This window comes from Sciurus vulgaris (genome assembly GCF_902686455.1).
Source record: "Sciurus vulgaris genome assembly, chromosome: 7".
NCBI lineage: Eukaryota > Metazoa > Chordata > Mammalia > Rodentia > Sciuridae > Sciurus > Sciurus vulgaris.
Genome location: NC_136467.1, coordinates 42,624,189 through 42,640,942, shown reverse-complemented (window position 1 = coordinate 42,640,942; position 16,754 = coordinate 42,624,189). Strand labels below are relative to the sequence as shown.

The 16,754-nt window shown below is 35.7% G+C and overlaps 1 protein-coding gene across 2 annotated transcripts in view; it reads left to right on the top strand.

The window, feature by feature from the left end:
• The window catches only part of CLVS2 (clavesin 2), a 137,869-nt gene that overhangs the window by 104,211 nt on the left and 16,904 nt on the right, over positions 1-16,754 (top strand). For both annotated transcript variants that reach the window (XM_079146269.1, XM_079146270.1), the window contains one exon: positions 9,168-9,278. In XM_079146269.1, the coding sequence (XP_079002395.1) occupies positions 9,168-9,278 (111 nt within the window). The remainder of the gene's footprint in view (positions 1-9,167; positions 9,279-16,754) is intronic.

The window sequence follows — 16,754 nt, the reverse complement described above, 5'->3', positions numbered from 1 at the left end:
TGACTTTTGTCCTATGGAATCAATGTATATCAATTATTTACAAGTGGTAATTTAATGGTGAAAGAGGAAATAGTTATTTGCAGATTTGAACAAACCAAATATACTAAAAGTTTTTTTTTCAGATTTTAAGAAAAAAATTAAAAATTTGGAACTTATAGTCAACATTAGAATTATAATAATGATAAGAATATCACAGACCTCTCATGTATTTTAACATGGGCAGGTGACAGTCCTGTGCTTCTTCAGATGAGGAAAGGATAGGCCTGTGGTTTTTTCAGGGCATGCAGCTTCATAAACTGGAGCAGCACTGACCACCACTGTGATCTGAGTGGACTATGAAGATTCTTCCTTTTCTTCTTGAGTGGAAGTTGAAAACATTTTCCTGTCCAAACAATAAACTGTGACTACCAAAGCAGTGCAATCAAATGCTTCTGCCTTCAGAATGTTTCCCAGACATCCCTCCTGTCCCAGGACCCAGTCACCACAGCTGAAATGACTTGATTTTTTAAATCCTCTGACTCCTATGGTGAATTTGCTGGTAGGTATTGAGAGGATATGTCCCTCCATTACATCCCTCTGTGATTTCTTTTGTGTCACCAGTAGAGGAGACTATCAGTTAACATTACGAGACTCAAACATTATTTCTAATTAACTTAACAAAAATAAGACACTCTCAACTAAAAAAGAACAAAGCTACAACATCTTTGTAATGGGAACCAAATTTCACAAAAGGAGAACGACAGCAAAGGAATGATTTTCTAGGGGTCACAGTGTCACAAAATCTTCTTTAGCCAAATAGTAACAAATAGAGGATGGGAAATGTCTTTTTTTTTTGGAGAGGGAGGGTACCTGGGCTTGAACTCAGGGGCACTTGGCCACTGACCACATCCCCAGCCCTACCACGAACCGCTGCTGTTTGCCGAGGGGCTGCTTCAAGCAGCTCCAGTTACGGAGGAAAACCGCAGCTTTTTTTCCTTTTCGCTTACCTAAAACTGCTGCTTCTCGCAATTACGGCCCGACCAGCAGGACAGAAGACACATACTTCAGAAGTTCATGAAGCAGCATCCCGTTTATTCAAATAACACCCTCAATATATAAGCAGTCTCATGCATAAGCAATTGTAACCAGATATGTCCATCCAATCCTGTTAAAGGTCAAGCAATCACTCGCTCGAGCATACATGTAAAGTATATCTGTCCATGTGCTAGGCGGCTGAACTGATTATAATACAGCCAATTGTAAACACGTTCTGCCCTTCTTCATGCATAATCAGAACGCCGTTTGCTCTCTGCCAGTCGCCATCTTCGGATGCATGTGGCATAACCCTGGGCCCCGGTTCTGCTCGCCACACAGCCCTATTTTGTATTTTATTTAGGAACAGGGTGTCACTTAGTTGCTTAGCACCTTGCTTTTGCTGTGACTGGCTTTGAACCTGGAATCCTCCTGCCTCAGCCTCCTGAGTCTCTGGGATTACAGGTGTGTGCCACCATACCTGACAGAAAATGGCTTTTTAAATAGAAATGTCAGAAGGAATGTGCACCCCTTTAGGCAGAGCACATTCTGTTGACCACCTGTAAGAGAAACACACATCAACACCCTTATATTCATGATAGATAGTCTCAACTATAAATGATATTTTGCCAAATATCTTAAAACAGACAGACATTGTAAAGCACAGAAGTACACACCTAGAAAATCAGTTTTCAAATTTTAAACTTGAACCTAAATGCTATTGACATACTGGAATTTAAGAATTTAACATTGGGAAGGGCAAAATAATTTCAAAATACATTGATATTTCAAAAATTAAAAATGTGAAAAGCAATTTTACCTACATAGTCACAAATTATTGTAAAATGAATGTATCCTATGTATCCTTTTAGTCACTTTTTTTTTTTTTTTTTTTGGTACCAGAGATTGAGTCCAGCTGTGCTTAACATCCCCAGGGAGCTATATCCCTAGGCCCCTTTTCAAAAAAATTTTTGAGACAGGGTCTCCTTAAGTTGTTCAGGGCCTCACTAAGTTGCTGATGCTGGTTTTGAACTGGCCATCCTCCTGCCTACGCTTCCTGAGCCTGGGATTACAGGTGTGCACCACCACACCTGGCTCTTTTCAGTCACTTTTAAATAATCCATCATGGTAAATTCATGCTGCTTTCTTCAAAGAGTCATTAAAATTAAGACACTATTTTCTGAACATTGATTGAAATATAAATATGTGATTTACCTACTTGTTGTTTCAGATATTGATCACCAAATATAAAGCCTTGCTAAATATGTATTTTGAAACACAATGTCATATGTCTTTGGAGACTGACTTGTTTTCCTTTAAAAAGGTTGACTATTCACCTTTTTAGCCAATTAACTTTTTTCTCTTTTCTCTAATGAAAAACTCCAAAGGATTAAGTAACCTGGCTATAGAAAATGTTTATTTATTAGCTTCTTCTCTATGTATCAAAGAAATTACTTTCTTTTGGGCAAAAAAGTAAAAAAAAAATTTTACACAATTCTTCGCATCTACCCAAGTTTCTTTTTTGTACATACATCTACCTGGATAGTATGAGATTTTGACAAGCAATTAGAAGTTAACAGGATAGAGGTGAAGTATCCTCTTGCATGCGTATGATTTTAATTTAAACTCTTACCTCTGTGTGATATGAGGGGAAAGATTCTTTGTTTTTAATCTGTTATTTGCATTCATTTAAATATGGCTCACTACCACTTATAAGATGGGCACAGAAAGAGACATTCCAATTAGCTAGTAATTAAATAGTTTCTTGGCTGTATCTTCTCAATTTGGCAGAAGACACTATTTGGATTGTTTGGGTAAAAAATTTGTTTCTGTCATGAAACCAAGTTAATGACTTGCTTGGATCTCTCTGTCCACTCATAATGAGACCAAATACACAGAATCACAACTATAATCCCCTTCTTTTCAATTCCACATGCTAGCGGTTGGGGACCAGAGCAGGGATTTAGAACAAGGACAAACTTGACTTCCTTCATGAATCTTAATCTTCTGGATGAATAAGATATATATACAAATAGTTAACACAAAATTCCAAATGATGGAAAGAAGGTACACAAAAATTTTATACTCACTGGAAAAGCTATTCCCAAAAGACATATTTAAGGAAAACACATGTGGTTAGTTAACATGTCAAAGCAGACCAATCTTAGTACATTTAAACATAGTTGAAAAGGACTAATTGTGATGCTATGAAGGGACCAGCTGCAGCAGCTGCTGCAGTAATAACTTTTAATCTCCATACTAAGGTGTGCTTTTAGAGATGGTGATACTATATATGTTGTACATCTATGAGTTATTATAAATAAATAACAGTTATCAGAATTCAGACTGCTATATAGAGTCATCTATATAAGACTAAACTGAAAAATAGGAAGCATGCCCTGAGATACTTAGAATCTTCCTGTCATTGGCTTTCTTATCATACTTTTTTGTAGTTAATATTTTTACAAAAGACTTGATTTATATTTATACTGCAAGAGACATGAAGAAATAATGCTATATTTTGGATTCTAGTACAACCTTATGGATAGAGTTATAGAATTAAGCTTGTAATTTCTACGAGAAGATTGATACAATCTATCACTCCATGCGCTTTACTACAGTAAATTAGTAGTTAGAAGTAGCAGAACAATTTGAAGTGCTTCAGAAAAGTATAAGAAAGGAAGAAAAAGGAGAAAAAAGAACATTCTCAAAGGCTTAATAGATTTAATTCTGAATGGGTGAGTTACATATATACTTTCTTCCTATGTTAATACTAAGAACACTTCTTAACATGACTGCTTTGTTTAGGAACACTACACAATCTTACTTGTGAAACAAAACTAGAGTTATGGATTTAACTCTCATAGAAAAGTTCATTTTGCTATCATTTGTGACTATAAACTGTACCCTGATTGTACCAGAAACTGTTGAGTATTTTTGTTTCCAAATCTGACCCAACATGTAATAATATTATTATAACTCATGATTTTATATTTTATCAAAATTAACTCATACATTTGAATGATGTGCTAATAGTTCAGATTATCCAATTTTGTTGAATTGCTACATACTTGAAGCAAACATTTTTGCTATAAATAAATGAATAATTCACTGGTATCTACTAAGTACTGTACACAAGTTTGAGAATCACTAAGCTAAGACTCTTGCTTGGCTTAATAGCTTTGACAGCTGGTGTTCATTCAGTTTTGTTCTAGGATCAAATGCTCATTCAGGAATACATTTAATAGCATATTAATTAGTTATGCTTCAGGCAGTGCAGTAGGTTAAAAATTCTTATAGATCTTCCTACCAATCTACAAGAAAAACAGGAAAGTAGATGAAGTGTGGGTGGCAGCCCAGGAGGCAAGTGACAGTATAGGGAACCTAGCTTCAGAGGGTAGTGATTGCTTGGGATATGGGTGCTTAGGAGTAGGGACTCTGTGTGTGTGCGTGTGTGTGTGTGATATAAATATATTTACCCAAATTTCACTGTCTGTAGCACCCATGAAGAGAAAAGAGATAATTTGCTTTGATTGACCCTCATTTTATGATTGTTTGAATTAATAGTTCATCCTTGGGGAAACCCACATACTGCTTGCTGGGGTACTTCTAAATCCATCTTCTGCCATAGAAAGTATATATGTTGGAGGTTACTCTCAAGAAGGGTTGGAGGAATGCTGAATTGCTCTAGAACTTGGTGGGCCATTCATTGAATCTTTCAGGCAAGGTAACCTGTGCATCCAGTGCAAAATGTTCTGCTAAAGGAAAAAGAAAAAAGTGAATGTGAATGGGAGAATCAGCCAATGCTTTGGGAAAGGAGAAATTCTGTTGAAGTTTTTCATCCCATCTTGGCTATGCTCTCGCTAATTGCCGGGCACTTTTTCTGTCACTGTCTCCAGTGAAGAGTGGTGTGTCCTGCAGAGTCAATGATCAGTGTGTTGCATGCTGTTATTTTGTACTCTACAGAGCAGTTTAGGACCAACAACTGCCCATTAAGCTACATTATAAAATTACCTCCATAATCATTTGCACATTTGCAAAGTGGGTTTGACAGTAAATACGGTAACCTTATATCTGGGAAGAGTGCTCATTAAGTAACAAATATTGTTAGCTATTAGCATTCCTATCAATTTTGCTCCTTACAGGTAAGGAAATTGTGGCTCAGGGAAGATATTTTACTTACATAGTAAATATCAGAGTCTGTTTCATTCAGCTAAATTCATCTAACTCTCTGCTGGGGTACACACACGCATCTGTAAAATTCTGGGAATATAACAATGAATCAGGCACTGTTGGGTCAGTGGAGTACACAAAACAGTCATCTCTCTGAACAGTTCAAAAAACAAGTTGATGCATTACAGGTTGGAATTGTTCAAAACCTTTTTGGAAGAGCTAGAGCAATGGGAGTAGAGGATTGCTCCTGAACTCTTAGTTTTAAGGTCGCATTCCTCCAGTCCTCCAGTGGGATTCAGAGGTCTACCTTTGCTGCTATTGTCCCAGAAGCCTTTTACTTCTTAGGGGCACCTAGAAAGTGAAAGGCAGACAGGTCCAACTTCTGACAGCTGCTAATAGTCTCCCAATAATTTCTCAGCAGCTGCCACTGCAACAAGAAGATGGTTGTTGCTCCCCTGAATTTTTGAATCTTCCTCATGCTTCTTCCCCAAGCATATCATTGGAAGAACTCTCTCCTTCACAGTCTAATTTCAAGAATCTTGTTCGACCTTCCGGTCCTTGGACATGGTTTCCTAACTAAGCATCAGTAGACCATATAGAACACACAGCCTCTGTACTCAAAGAGCCCAAAGCTATATGGGAGAAAGTAATTCCCACAAGCTAAAAAACAGCACGGTGACCACAGTCATGAAGGGATGCAGGGAAATACACATGATGGGGGTGATGAGTTTTGGATTTAGGTTGGATTACATTGGCATGATGTGGAAAGAAAATATGAAGCCCCACAGAAGCAGGATGGTAAATATTGCAAGACCTGAAAGATGCCAAAAAATGAGGAAGATCACATGGCAAGAAGGAATTAACAGTGATATTTTTGTTTTGAACTTTGATGTTTGAGAGGTGAATTAAGTCAGAATTTCATAATAGATCTACTTGATCGCAAAGTCAGAGCTTTCCCTGCTCTTTCACTCTGCCCCAGCTCTGATCTGGTACCATTGAGTCATTGTATATGAAAAAATGTGTCCAAGAAAGCCCATGACATTGTGTGCAAGTTATGTGTATTCTCAATGCTTGAGAATCACTGAGCTAGGACTCTTGGCTTTATAACCTCAATAGCTGGTGTTCATTCAGTTTTGTTTAGGGTACCAAATGTTCATTTGGGTGTATATTTTAAAAACATTAAGTAGTTTGGCTTCAGGAAATGCAGTAGACTAAAAGTCCTTCTAGCTCTTCCTGTCATGAAGCAGCACAATGTGGGAAATATCACAACAAAATATTTCCAGATGTATTACTGAACTCACAGAAACATGAGAAAAGTCCCCTGGGTCAAGTACACAAAAATCTATAGGATAAACAACAGAGAAGGTGAAGCATGGGCAGGTAAGATGGCAAGCACGGTACTTGGGATGTGGGACGCTCAGGAGCAGGCTTGGACACCTTGAAGGCAAGGACAGGGCATGAGAGCCCACGTTCATCTGGGTGCTACACTCTTAGGGAAAGGTTGTGAGGGAAATCCTTGGGTGGCCAGGAAAACTTCAAAGAAATCACTCTCTCACTCCTTTATCTAGGTGGAAAAAGAATAATATCCATATTACTAATGATGATGATCACTCTTCCCTGGTTATCTGAGGCCATAATGGTCTCAGAAGTGTCTGAGATTTTCTATATAATGCATTCAGAGAAATTCCAGGATGGGAAACAAAATTACAGTCATATAGGTTGATAGCACCTTGGGCATAGTAGGAGATAAAACAGATGTTGTCTGGAGAAAGGATTCCTTAAGCCAGCTGCATCAGGATACCTAATTAATATTAGCCCCTTGCAAGTCCTTCCTCAAAAAGATACCATGAAAACAGTCACTAGAGACAGTAAACTATTCAGACTCTCAAGAATTCCAAAATAATATCACGTTTGAAATGTTTGTTATAAAACAGCATTATTTTTGATGAAATTAATAAAAAAATGAGCAAAGACCAACACTAGCAAATTAGTCATATAAGAATCTATTTTATATTTACTAGATTGGCAAAAATTAAAATGATAGAGTATACCAGATATGGTATGTGCAACAACTGGAACTATCTTTTAATACTGTGGAAAGGAGGAGTATAAATTAATAGAATTGTTCTTACTAATTTTGTGAAGTTCAAATATATGTACTCTATGACCCTTGATAAACACTCTGTGTATACCCTTGAATGTTTACAAGAATGAAGTCTTCAGATCACCAGTCCTGGTCATCGCTAAATAAGCAAACCCTCCACCCAAAATGTGCATAGATAGAGTAGATGAATTAGGTAGATGTGTACCATATGGTGGTCTAGTATTCTGCAGTGGCAATGAACTATAGCAGTACACACTTATAACCTCAAGAACAGTGAACTTCAGAAACAATATTATGTGACCACAGAAGAATACATTCAATATGGTACATTTTTTGAAGTTTAAGTATTTAAAAACCTAACAGTGTATGTTAAGGATACATATATACATAGTAAAATATAAACTATGTTATATAATAATAAGATGATAAATAGAAATAAGTAAAATATAGTCTTTATATACTTATATTTATTATATTTATATAAAATATAGGCAAAGAAAATTTAATATGAAATTCTAAAATGTGAGCAGGAGAAATAATATGAATTCAGCCAACTTGAAAGTACCAAATGTTCTATTTCTTAAGCTGAATGGAAGTCACCTGGGTGTTTTAGTATTCCCCCTATTGTTTAGTATTCCCCCTATTGTTTACATGCGACTCTTTTCCTTTTATTTGTAAAAATTTATTACTTAAAAATACTGTTTTTATTTCTATATGGTTCATTTCTATTATTGTAATAATAATCTCTTGCTGAAAGGAAACTATATAAAAGTTTGACACTGACCTAAAAGGAGACACATTTTACCTTTAGCTGTTTTGATCTATTTATTTTAAAGTATTATTGTTTTATAAAGTGTTATTCTCAGACATAAAAATTGTTTGTGCAAAACATCAGCTCTGAAAATCAGTTTACAAAATCACTAATTCATTAATGATCATAAAGTATCCCAAACAAAAACAAAACTCTTTTTATGCAGGGTGAGTAAGTCATGCAAAGAATATTATTCAAGAGATCATTTAAATAGATAATAACCCACATCTAAAGAATTCCAATTATTATAATCCCACTTGTGGTGGCTTAGTGCTTTTGGAGAAGACTTTTGCAGTCGGTTCAATGTGGAAGTTTGAACTGGTAGCAACACCCAGGACATATCAATGGATGTGGCATCCTTAGCACAGTCATTGCAGTATCAAAGGTTGCAGTTAATGTGGAAGGGATTCCCTTCACGTTGCGAGAGGAACTAGGGACACAGCAGTTACTCATAGTCATCACTTCAGATTCAAAAGTACACGGGATAGTTTCTTGCTGAAAGAGGCTGTGAAATGTATCCTCAGATTTCCTACGGTACAACTCCAGGTTTTTGTTTTGCTTAAGCATGATTTCTTTTTTATAGTTGAAATAAGGAAAAGACAATGTTTATAATAAAGTTTATGAATAATAAGAAAAAAGAATAAAGTGATTTTTTATAACTAGTAGTATATACATTATAAATAACTATATTTGAATTTAATAAAACATGTTAATTTAAATAAATTTTACTATAAATAAGTAAAACACTTATATAACATACATTCATTATTTGACAAGTCTGTCATGCTTTATGTTTCTGGGACTATAAGGACAGCAGTTAGTATGCTTAAAATATGACTTTCCTAAAAATGCTGAAATTCTTTTCAACAATCTAATCTTGAGATGGATTTGCTTTCTTATACATTGCTTCAGTTTCAGCACAAGAGTTGCAATGTGGGAAGGCTCTTCCTTCTCCTTAACTGTACAGATAACCCCATTTTAGTATGTGAAATACGAAATTTGACCTTTCCTAAACCTCCTCAGTATGTTAAAGCATGTCTTGACTTTATTTCCTCCGTGTTGCTCCAGGATAGCTTCCCAGCACGATTTGGAGGAATTCATTTTGTCAATCAACCGTGGTACATCCATGCCCTGTACACTGTGATCCGTCCTTTCCTGAAGGAGAAGACTCGGAAAAGGGTAGGTTGGTTTCTTTATTTTTAAATTTCCTGCCCCACGTAATGAGATGTGATACACACTGTGTGTATGATATTGGCCATGGTAAAATGGGCTTCTATGTTGTCATATGAATATTTAGTATAAGAAAATCTTAAAATTCTTAACAGACCTTGTAATTCTCAATGCTGCATCTATGAATGGAACATTTAAAGACAAGCTCTCCTACTTTCTTACACAATGGGAGAACATTTTAGCACATTCATTACACATGAAAATTTCAATGTAGAGGTCAAAATAATTTTTGCCATATAACTGCATTAATATTGCTGCACTTAATTTCAAGTAAGGTCTAGAGAGAAATTAGAATAGTATTTGCTGGTAAACGGGTGTTTGTTATTTTACAATATACATTGCAATAAATATAATGAATTTTGTAATATCTGATATAATTTTGTAATATTGTCATGATCAATCATATTTTGAAAAGAATGATGATGTTTAGACATTTTAATATTTCTTTACATGTTACTTGCTTGAAGATTTAGTTTCATCTAACAATGAGATAATCAAAGCACGTACAACAAAATCATCATTTTTCTAAGACTAAGATAATAATTTATTTAAAACATTGAGAGTAATGCATGACACATGATACATACTGAATATGTGTATCATTGTTATTAAAAATAGGGTTCAAAATGCATTTTAGTACATGTTATTTCATTCAGTTTTTATAACAGTTCTGAAATGTACATTTAAAAAATTGGTCAACCATTTGTTTATTTTTCCAAATCATGTATACCTTTTATAATGTTTAAATCAGAAGAGGCATACATATCTCTTGGAATATTTATAATTTTTTGTAGTGAAAATATTCAAAATCACTTCTCCTGGCTTTTGAAAAATACACAGTACATTATTTATAGGCACCCTCCTATGACTTACTTTTCTTATCAAATTATAATAATGCTCATGAACCAACTCTCCCCCAGCTCTGTCTTCCCAGTCTCTGGTAACTACTGTTCTACTCTCAATTCTGAAAAGTCAATTTAGTTAACATTATCTCCTACTCCAGAGCTAAAGAGAAGAAGGTTTAGGATGGATAAGTAAACTTCTTCCTCATCTATACAGCTGTAAGGTTGTAAAGCTAATAAATAAATCATCCAGCTCTGTATTTAGATCTATTCTTACCTCTTTGTGCTGTGCCCGTTTTCCAAATGATTAGTTGCACAGGAAAATATACTTACTTATAGACCTATTATGAGAAGATAATGCTCTCTGAGTGTCAAATAACTGAGAAGGTGCTTGAGGTATTTCAGTGTTGCAGGGCCCTCATTGTGAGTGTGAAGGTGCAGTCTTTATGGGTTCATATCAAACACTACTGAACAGAGGGTTTACTGTGCATGAATTTGTTGAAAATGTTTCAACAATAATCTAAGAATCGTTTCTACCATCAAAAATCAAATTATTGGTATTTTAAAATTCAAAAGTATATCGAAGTGCCTCACAAATGCACTTTTAAGCTTTGTTTTATGAAGGAGTGATCAGGTTATCCAAAGCATCTGCAGGGGCTTTTAGTACAAATGATTCTAGTCAATGCTTGTGTGGTGTTCACTCTGTGCCACATGCTGTTCTCAGCTTTACATATATTAACTCATTTATTCTTTATAAAAATGTTTTAGCATAAATATTGTTATTTTTCTCGTTTCAGAGATGAGAAAATGAGGCATAGAAGATTAAGCAATTTGCTCTGAATCACAGTCAGAAGGTCGCAGAGTTGGGTACCTGGATTTATGGGGAAGAGAGTTACAGGCAGAGGGGATTGTGAGGGTAGGCACGTCTAGGTGTCTAATGCATTTGACAAATAACAAGAGGACCAAAACAGTTGGAGCAGAATGAACTGTGGGAGATGGTGGTAGAGGACGGATAGGAGGGACTCTGGTTCAGCAGATCATATATGGCCATGTATCCCAGTGCAAGGATCTGGACTTTCAGAGTGAAATTGGAAGTACTAGAAGGGCTTTGACTACAGGGGTGACTTGCTCTGACATGATTTTAACATGATCCTGCTGTATTAAAAACACTGAAGAGGTTCAAGTTTAGAAGACCAGGATAGGAACATATTTGGGGGTTTTGTGATTGAATTTGACAATTTTAGCAATGCCTAGAAGAATGCATTGCTAGTATTATTCTAGATGGAAATAAAGTATCTGAAATTTTATTATAAAAAAATTAGAAATTTTCATATAAAATAATTAGAGGATAAAATGCCTTTAATTTTTGCTTACATAATTAATGCATAATGCAAAGCTATTGTTATATCTCTCACTGGTATTACAAGTGACTCAGCATCACAATATTACTCTAACACTTCACACTTGAGATACCATAAACCTATGTTCTGAAAAACTGATGAAAGTAAACCTATGAAAGAATTATGAATCTTCTTCCATAAACTCAGGTATATAAGAAACATCTAGTTCTTCATTATCTTAAATTAAATGAAGTTTGAGTTTTAATCTCCACCATGCTGGGCTGATAGTAATATCAATCTTTGGTGTTACAAGTCCCTTCTCAAACTCTCACCAGGATCTGAACTCTTTCATGCCAAGCTTCCATCATAATCACTTCCAACATGCTCCTTGCTCAAGCCAGTATTTGTTACTGGAATCAAGGTTTCCTTGTGCTCTTAAATTGTCTGTTAAAGAAGGGCCTCCTTGTTCCAGCTGGAAACCAAGGGCTCAGCTTTAACCCACAACTAGCACTCTTCACTCACCCATGGCTGTGGCTTTGTTATTTTCCAAGAGTTGACAGGAAGCAGGTTCTCCCAATAGTTGGCACAAATTACTATCTCTTCCTCAATATAGTGAACCCCTTTTTCTGTTGCTTGTTGATTCTCAGAAGTTTTTCATCCTCTTCCACCACAAGTTACTTAGCACATTCTCTTTAATGGCATAGTATAGGAAAGCAAAATAGTAGAGGAAGTATTATTCAGTTTAATTCTTAAAATTGACAAAGAAACCCACAGGATCAAATTTCTTGCTTGAAATGAGAAAGAAGCATAAAGGAAAAAAAAAAAAACAGTAAAATTTCAATAAAGTTTGTTACTGCAGAGAATTTTTCAAAACAAAGAAAAGTCTAAGGGCAAAAATTTAACAGTTAGGCAATTGCAATGCATCCTTTTTGCTGAGCCCAGAGGAGCAATTCACATTTAATCTTCTTCCATAAACTCAGGTAACTTCAAAAAGAACATTTTCATTTGATGTATGTATTTCAAAAAAAGTTCGATTTGGAGAAACAAAGGTATTATTTTTCTGTGAATCTTCAAAGTAGTATCTACATAATGTAAATAAATTATATCAAACATGACAAGGTGGAAGATGCTATAAAAACATGGTGTAGAAAAAGTGGATAAGCCTTTCCAGCTTGGGCAAGATTATAATGTTAAATAGACAACTTTCAAACAAAGATGAGGGTGTGAGACAATAAGCTGTGGGAACATTCAGAGGTAGAAATCTTCAGGCAGAATAAAGATCCATTGCAAATGTCCTGACACATACATGCACAGTATGTCACAATGGGGAAGGAGGGAGAATTAGATGTTTTCAGAGCAGTTGTACTTACAGAGTCTTACAGAGTTTACTCAGAGAAAGGGGAAGTCAGCGGGGGAATTGTGAGGAGAATGATATCATCCTACTTGCATTTTGCTATGGTCATTCTGTCTGCCATGTTGAGAATGGAGAGAAGTTGAATAAGTAGAAGTGGGAAGATTGGTCAGGAGGCTAATGCAGTGATACAATTTACAGTATGATAGTAACTCAAGACATTGTTATAGGGATGGACTTGCTAAGAGTGATTGTATTCAGGATACACATTGAGAACAGCACCAAAAAGATTTACTAACAGATAATAAGAGGAGTAAAGGATAAGTCAAAGGCTTTGGTCTGAGAAACTAGAAGGACAGTCTTCCCATTGACTGATTTTGAAAATAGGAAGAAGATCTGGGAGAAAGATTTTGAGTTCAATTTTAGAACTGTTAAATTTGAGGAACCCCATTAAATATTTAAATGAAGACAATAAGTAGAGTGGAAATTCAAATATGGAGTTCAAGAGAGAGGTGTGGATTTTTAATGTATGGACAAAATTGAAAAACCACTGAATGAAAGAAATAGATTGAATGAGATCACCAAAGAGGGAAATGGTTTAAAAGAGAATAGAGCCAAGAACTGAGACCTGTAGCTCACCAGTGCTAAAATGTTAGAAGAGCAAGAAGAATCTGGCAAGGTAGGAGACAATCAAACAATACTGGAAGAAAATATTTTAGCCAAGAGGTCTTGTTAAGGAAGTTAGTTCCTAAGCTGACATGGTGGAGATATGGGCCTACTTTTTCTTCTAGTAGGCACAGGGTTTCTATTCTAGTACCTAAGTTCTTTATCCACTTTGAATTGAGGTGTGTGCAGAGTGAGAGATAGGGGTTTAATTTCACTTTGTTACATATGGATTTCCAGTTTTCCCAGCACCATTGATTGAAGAGGCTATCTTTTCTCCATTGTATGTTTTTGGCACCTTTGTCTAGTACGAGATAACTGTAATTATGTGTGTTTGTCTCTGTGATTTTCATTCTGTACCATTGGTCTATGTATCTGTTTTGGTGCCAATACCGTGTTTCTATGGCTCTGTAGTATAATTTAAGGTCTGGTATTGTGGTATCTCCTGCTTTACTCTTCTTGATAAGGATTACTTTGACTATTCTGTGTCTCTTATTTTTCCAAATGAATTTCATGACTGCTTTTTCTATTTCTATGAAAAATATCACTGAGATTTTTTAATAGGAATTGCATTAAATCTGTGTAATGCTTTCGGTAGTATGGCCATTTTGCCAATGCTAATTCTGCCTATTCCAAGAGCATGGGAGATCTTTCCATCTTCTAAGGTCGTCTTCTTCAATTTCTTTCTTTAGTGTTCTGTAGTTTTCATTGCAGAGGTCTTTCACTTCTTTTGTTAGATTCATTCCAAATATTTAATTTTTTGAGGCTATTGTAAATGGAGTAGTTTTCCTAATTTCTCTTTCAGTGAATTCATCACTGATGTATAGAAACATATTTGATTTATGGGTGTTGATTTTGTATCCTGCTAATTTTATGAATTCATTTATTAGTTCTAGAAGTTTTCTGGTCAAATTTTTTGGATCGTCTAAATATAGAATCTTGTCATCAGCAAATAGTGATAATTTGAGTTCTTTTCCCATTTGTATCCCTTTAATTTATTTCTGCTGTCCAATTGCTTTGGCTAGAGTTTCAAGAACAATGTTGAATAAAAATGGTGAAAGAGGAAATCTTTGTCTTGTTCTAGTTCTTGGAGGGAGTGCTTTCAATTTTTCTCCATTTAGAATGATGTTGGCCTTGGGTTAAGCATAGATAGCTCTTTCAACGTTGAGGTACATTCCTACTATCCCTAGTTTTTCTGGTGTTTTGAGTATGAAGGGGTGCTATATTTTGTCAAATGTTTTTTCTGCATCTATTGAGATGATCATATGATTCTGACCCCTAAAGCATAAGAAGTAATAACAAGAATCAATAAATGTGATGGAATCAAACTGAAAAGCTTCTTCACAGCAAAGGAAACAATCAGTAATGTGAAGAGAGAGCCTACAGAATGGGAGAAAATCTTTATCACATCACCTCAGATAGAGCATTCATCTCCTGGCTGTATAAAGAACTCAAAAAACTCAACACCAAAAACCAAATAACCCAATCAATAAATGGGCTAAGGAACTGAACAGACACTTCACAGAATAAGAAATACAACAAATATATGAAAAAATATTCAACATCTTTAGCAATTAGAGAAATGCAAATCAAAACTACACTGAGATTTCAGCTCACTCCAGTCAGGATGGCAATTATCAAAAATACAAGCAACAATAAATGTTGGCAAGGATATGGGGAAAAAAGTGCACTCATACAATATTGGTGGGACTGCAAACTGGTACAACCACTATGGAAAACAGTATGGAAATTCCTCAAAACACTAGAAATGGAATCACCATTTCACCCAGTTATCCCGCTCCTTGGCTTATACCCAAAGGACTTAAAGTCAGTATACTACAGTGACAGCCATATCAATGTTTATAGCAGCTCAACTCATAATAGCTAGACTATAGAACCAATCTAGGTGCCCTTCAACCAATGAATGGATAAATAAAATGTGATATATGTCACAATGAAATATTATACAGCCTTAAAGAATGAAACTATGACATTTACTAGAAAATGGGTGGAACTAGAGAATAACATGCTAAGCATAATAAGTCAATTCAAAAGAACCAAAGGCAGAATGTTTCCTCTGATAGGTTGATATTAATTCACAGTAAGATGAGGGAAGTGAGCTAGGGAAGAATACAGGTACTTTGAACTAGAAAGGAAATGTGAAGGGAGTGGAGGGGTTATGACAGTGGGAAGAAGGACAGTGGAATGAATTAGACATTACCATATGTTTATATATGATTATACAACTGGTGTGATTGTACATCATGTATGACCAGAAGAATAAGAAGTTACACTCCATTTATGTATGATGTACCCAAATGCATTCTACTGTATTTATAACTAATTAGAGCAAATTTTAAAAAAGAAACCATTTCAGTCAAGGGATGAAAATGTTTCATTCAGTGCTATTGAGAGTTCAAGATACATGAAGACTGAGAACTTGAATGCCTCATTTAGCAATAAGAAGGATCTTTCAGAAGCTGTTTGCATACAGTGGTGGGAGACAAATCTTGTTTGGATTGGAGGTATGAAAAATGGACAGAGAGTATTTGGGGCAATGACTATAGACCACTCCTTGGGGAGTTCTGCACTGCGAGAAGTAGGATAACAATGGCAGATGGGTACAGAGCCAAGAGAGGTTTAACGTGTCTGCAGGGGGGATAGTGGAGTCAGCTTGGTTTTTCTCAGATAGGAAACATCCAATAGAGAGTGGAAATTTGTGATGTGAGAAAGATAAAGAGATAAGGGAGACTTGTGAGAAGTATAGCTGAATGGGGGAAGGAGGATGGATTTTAATGTGCAGGTGGAGAGCTCGGTCTTGGTGGGGTTTATTCCTCCATTGTACCAGCAGTGAAGGCGGAGCACATGGACGCAGATGCTGGTGGGTGGATTTGCTATGGTTGGCCTATTTTCTCAGTGAAAGTGGAAGCAAGGCCAAAGCTGAAAGGGATTCTGAGGGAGGAGATAGCAGCAGAGTGTTAGGGAAGAGAAAGAGAAGTCAGTGTGCCAGGATTATTTTATTGTTGTAAGGATTTTTTAAAATTTTACCATAATTCTTGCATGACTTGAACGAAGTTTCTTACATGAAGAAATACATGTGATTAAAAAAAAAAAAAACGCACATACCTAATAAAATAAGGGTTTTAGGTGCTTTCTTTAGAAAATTCTTTTCATTTCTGAAAAGAAGAATCTGGGACTGAGAGAGAGAAAGAAAGAATATTGTTTTCCC